This window comes from Polistes fuscatus, unplaced genomic scaffold, assembly GCF_010416935.1.
Source record: "Polistes fuscatus isolate 324 unplaced genomic scaffold, CU_Pfus_HIC Scaffold22, whole genome shotgun sequence".
NCBI lineage: Eukaryota > Metazoa > Arthropoda > Insecta > Hymenoptera > Vespidae > Polistes > Polistes fuscatus.
Genome location: NW_025113099.1, coordinates 3,168,968 through 3,174,218, shown reverse-complemented (window position 1 = coordinate 3,174,218; position 5,251 = coordinate 3,168,968). Strand labels below are relative to the sequence as shown.

At 28.3% G+C, this 5,251-nt stretch overlaps 1 protein-coding gene across 1 annotated transcript; it reads left to right on the top strand.

Annotated features, from left to right (window-relative positions):
- Positions 1-801: 801 nt before the first annotated feature.
- Positions 802-3,007, top strand: LOC122517920. Its single transcript, XM_043636539.1, has 3 exons — positions 802-867; positions 926-1,451; positions 1,549-3,007. The coding sequence occupies exons 1-3, from the start codon at positions 802-804 to the stop codon at positions 2,766-2,768; spliced, it is 1,812 nt and encodes a 603-aa protein (XP_043492474.1). The 3' UTR covers positions 2,769-3,007.
- The last annotated feature ends 2,244 nt before the right edge of the window (positions 3,008-5,251 follow it).

The following is a 5,251-nucleotide window of genomic DNA, read 5'->3' as shown; positions in this document are numbered from 1 at the left end:
ATGACTCGATTCTATGATTAATATAGTTTGCTTCTTGTTGCAGGTGATCATCGTTGGATTTATCATCAGCCCTCCTGGATTTCTTCTTATTTGAGTGTCTTATATTGTTTCATTTTTAAATATTTATATAAATGCATTTCTGAAGGCATACGCATTTAAAAACTAAACATGATTTATAATGAATTAAAATTCTTTAACAATTACAGCCCTAAATATTTGTGTAACTGTACTCTTTTTTTTTAAATTAACAAAATTGGAGGGGGATTTCGCGGAAAATAATTTTATTCGATAGGTAATTTTACAAACAAGTATTACATTTTTAAGTCTTCGGAGATTTGCGTCGAAGCTTAACGATAACATCGCAATTATTTCACGGAAAGGAATCGATAAAATTGTAGCTGATTATTATTATTTCGTTAAGAAATAAAGAAAAAAAATTCAATCGATAATTTCACCAGCATGCATTGCACAATTACGTTTTCAGAGATTAACATTTAACGATAAAATTCTAGCGACATTGGGTGCTGCGTCATTTGTAAGTTAGAATTGGTATGTTCTCGCTGTACAATTTTATCGATTTTTATCGTAAAAATAATTGTTGTATCAATATGTACAGATCTTGAAATTTTGCAATGTAATATTTACCTTCAAAATAAGCCAATGAATTTTCTTCGATATTAGTCGAGATATATAAGACTCGAAAATATTGCAACAAAATTTAGTATTGTTTAAGAACCAGACTTGTACAGTTAGTCGAAGATGACGTTGTTTATAAAAATAATATTATTTTCTTATATTGTCATGTTTTGTAATTCAGAAATTCAATTTTATCGTTTTAATCAACTCGACAATGCAACTGAACAATTGGTACTTAAAATTAAATATTTCAATAAATTTCAATTTTATAATAATGAATTTTTTATAGATTGACACGTTATCAAATTGCGCGATTCAAAGAAAACGCTTCGTTACTTTGTTGAGTGATACTAAGGAATCAATTGGTTTCTCATCGAAACTTTTTAATATTTTTACTGTTTTAAAAATACAAATTTCCATTTCGAATGATAGTAATCTACAAATTTTTGATCATGACATATCTAAAAAGACAGAAATCATTTTAGCGATAGTATCCAATCCTTTAACATTGCAATATTTTCTAACGAAACTAAAAAATTCAAAATTGTGGAATCTTTATGCGTTATATTTGATAATCGATGCTAAAACATTGGAAAAAGGTTGCGATAGGGCGTATGATTTTCTTCAAATAATTTGGAAAGAAGAAATACTTTCTTCCACATATTTTTGTATTAATTCTAACGAAGAAATGATGATGTATACTTACAATCCTTACACGAACTGGGCTTTAAAAGAATGGAAAGAAGTTTGGGAAAAACCAATGAACGTATCATCAAACAGAAACTGGACGTTATATGAACAAAAATTTATTAACAGTAAGAACACTTTCTTTACTGATTCCAACGATTATTAAATAATATTCATTAACAGATTTTTATTATAATATTATTCGTAAATAATTTTGATCAAAAGATAAAACGACCTGTTCAAACTTGGATTTTCCTAAAACTTTGACACTCGGTGGGAAAGAAATAAAAGCAATAGCGATATCTCTTCCACCTAGTTTAATAATAAACCCGAACAATACTGGCTATGAAAATTACCATGGAGTGGATGGAAATATAGCAAAAACATTATGGAATAAATTAAATGCAAGTTTACAAGTGACGATCACCAATGACACTGCTCAAAGTTACTTTGGTCGTTCCAAATCAAATCAGGGTATTTTCGATATCATTAATTCCGGTAAAAAGGACATACTTTTAAATTCTCAATACATATTCAACAAATATATGAACGTATCGTTCACTTATTGTCATATAAATACTGGAATAAGCTTGTTGTCGCGTTACGCTGGTTACGAGACCGGACCATCCAAAATTCTAAATTTTATGAACCCCAAATTGATTATCGGAACAATCCTGGTATTTCTCGCTACGATAATAATCTTTGTTACTGTTAAAAAAGAAGGAATGGTTTTTGCATTCCTCGAAGCATTAAGAATAGTAATTGGTGCAACGATTGTAAGAAAAGTAGAGAAAACGTCTCTAAGGATTTACTTGATCACAGTAGTGTTATTATTTTTAATCACAGGAGCAACGTTTCAAGGGAGTCTTTCGTCGCTGTTAACGTCACCGGTACAAAAATCCAACATAGATTGTATAGACGATTTAAAAAATTCTGGTTTCGAAGTGTACATATTTAGTTCTTATCAAAACATTATCTTCGACGAGGAAATTCGTTCGCGTTTGAAATTTGTAAATCATTGGAATTGTTCGAAATACGTGTTAGAACAAAAAGACGTTGGCTGTGCCGCGGAACGTTTAAGATTAATGAAAATCGGTTTTGAAAATCATTTACATGTTTCCAAACACAGATTGATAAGTTTGTATTCAGCTTACGTTGTTCGTCCTAATTGGCCATTGAACGATAGGGTTAGTAATCTTTTACAACGTATGTGGCAATGCGGATTGATCAGATATTGGGTAACTGAATCCGCGTGGAATTATAAACCGGAATGGTTGTTTAGAGATGAAAAAATAATGAAAGATAATAATTACCGATCATTGACTCTAACCGATCTAGCATTTGTTTTTTACATTCTCTTATTCGGTTTCGTTGCTTCGATCCTCGTATTTTTTCTCGAACGATTTGATATATGCTTAAAAAAGGAAGGAAGTCAGGAAAATTGAAAACAAGGTTTCTCAAACTTTTCACGATATTCTTAACAAATTATTTTTGCTCAAATTTCACCGAACTCTTATAAAATCACGAGTCACGATTTTGAGAAACCTTGTTTGAATAAATGGAAATAGGATCTATCAAAAATACAAAATTATCGATTTAACGTAAATTATAAACGAATTAGAGAACATGCAGATCGTTCTAATTCAAGGATTGTTGCGACTATTGATTTGGTCAATATTTTATTTAATCCTTTGCTTTTAAACAATTTTTCTTTATTCAGAGGATCTTATCGATCTCTGTAAAATGAATTATTGTAGTAAATTACGTTCCTTTTTACAATTTATACCATATACACAATAGTAATAATAATAATAATAATAATAATAATAATAATAAAATAATAATAATTAATAATGATAATATAATAAAATATTAATTATAATGCAAACCTTAGGCACACAAAACATAAAAGAAAACTAATAGATCTATGATCTGTGAGAAACCGTCTCCCGATTGGCCGACAGTGCTCAATTATTATAATCTCTCTCTCTCTCTCTGTCTCTCTTTCTCTCTCTCTCTCTCTCTCGTTCGGTTTCTTTTTCTCGATTCAATATTCTTACGTATTAACGATTTATTATACAAACCACGATCGATACAAATTGTTTTCTCTCTCTCTTTCATTATTTTTTTTTATTTTTGTTTTAATTCTCATAATTTATTTCCAAACTTTATCTATTAACTCTCTTGTAACTGTGATCATTTTATAAAGTAGGTAAAAAAGCCTTCATTCACAAAATATAATATAATATACATACATATATACATATTTATATATATATATACGTATATTATTCATATATTTATATATTGTCATACGGTTTCTTATCTTCCATTATTCTAAAATTGCAATAATATATCGTATTATTTTTTTATAGCTTTCTTTTTTTTCTTTTCTTCTTTTTCCTCCCACCTCACCCCACGTTCAACCCCGACGTTTAACCATTTTCCTCCCCCGTTTAATTAAAAAGTACAAACTCGCGAGATTTAATTGATTGCACCGTAATTCGTTACAAAGAAAAGAAAAATCGTGGAAAAGAGATATTATGCGTCACCATTCGGGTTACTCGTATAACAATCTTATAATAATAGTAATAATATTAATATTATAATAATAATAATAATAATAGTAAGGAAGATATTCAATAGATTTCGAAATTCTATGCACAAAAGTAAGATTACTTAAAAAAAAAAAAATGAAAAATTAATAAATACGATGCCATCTCGATAATTCGATATATCGAAAGACAAAATCGAGAGACAACGACTATTTGCAATTTTCATTCATCACGAGAGAGAGAGAGAGAAAGAGAGAAGAAATGTAGAGAGATTATTAGGAGACTTAATTGTGTGTGTGAGAGAGAGAGAGAGAGAGAGGAAATGTTGTGATAAACTAATCAATAAAGTCTTTCGTTCTTGACCATTCGCTATTACTTACGTAAAATTGAAGAAAAAAAAAAGAAATTAAAAATTAAAAATTAAAAAAAAAAATCAGAAATAGAAATGAAAATATCGATACTTTCATTTAAGTTTTTCTTCATTTTTTTTTTTTTTAATGAGAAAATAATAATAATAATAATAATGATAATAATAATTAAAAGATTATGGTACTCTCATAGAATTTTTGTCAACAATTTTTCTTATGTATCTTACGTATCTCGGCATTTGCAATGCGCTACACATTTTACCTTTTTCTTTTCTTTTTTAATCTTTTTTTGTGTTCGCGCTAATAAATACTATAAGAATAATAATAATAATAGTAGTAATATATAATAATAATAATAATAATAATAATAATAATAATAATAATAATAATAATAATAATAATAATAATAATAATAATAATAATATATTATAAAATACTAATAATAATTATAATCGTATGTACAATCAAATATAAATCGAGCAGATAATGATTTATCATCATTTATAAGCGAGTTTGGTCATTCCTTGGTGCAGTTACCATTCACATGCCTTTCCCTATTTCTTCAAAATTTGATTAATTCCCTAGCTGTGCGAGAGCTCCGAGGAGAGAGAGAACGAAATCTTTTTTCATAGGGGTAATAATTAAAATTAAAATTAATTAAATTAGTAATTAAAATAAAATAAATAAAAAAAGATTTTTTTTTTTTTATAGAAAGAAAATAAAAACAGAGAAAAACGCGCGAAAAATCGAGAAGATCGTCGACTTAGTATATAATAATAATAATAATAATAATAATCAATAATATATTAGTTATCTCTTTGTATTATCGATGTTAAAAATCCCGATACGTGTCCTTTTAAAGATCCCGGTGTGCCTTTCTCGTCTCGTGTCGAGTTTTACAGGGGTTCATCCACCCCAACCTTCCATCATCACACCTCCTCTTCCTCCTTCTCATCCTCTTTTTCTTTCTTCATCTTCCCTCTTATTCCCGTGTCGTCTCGTTGA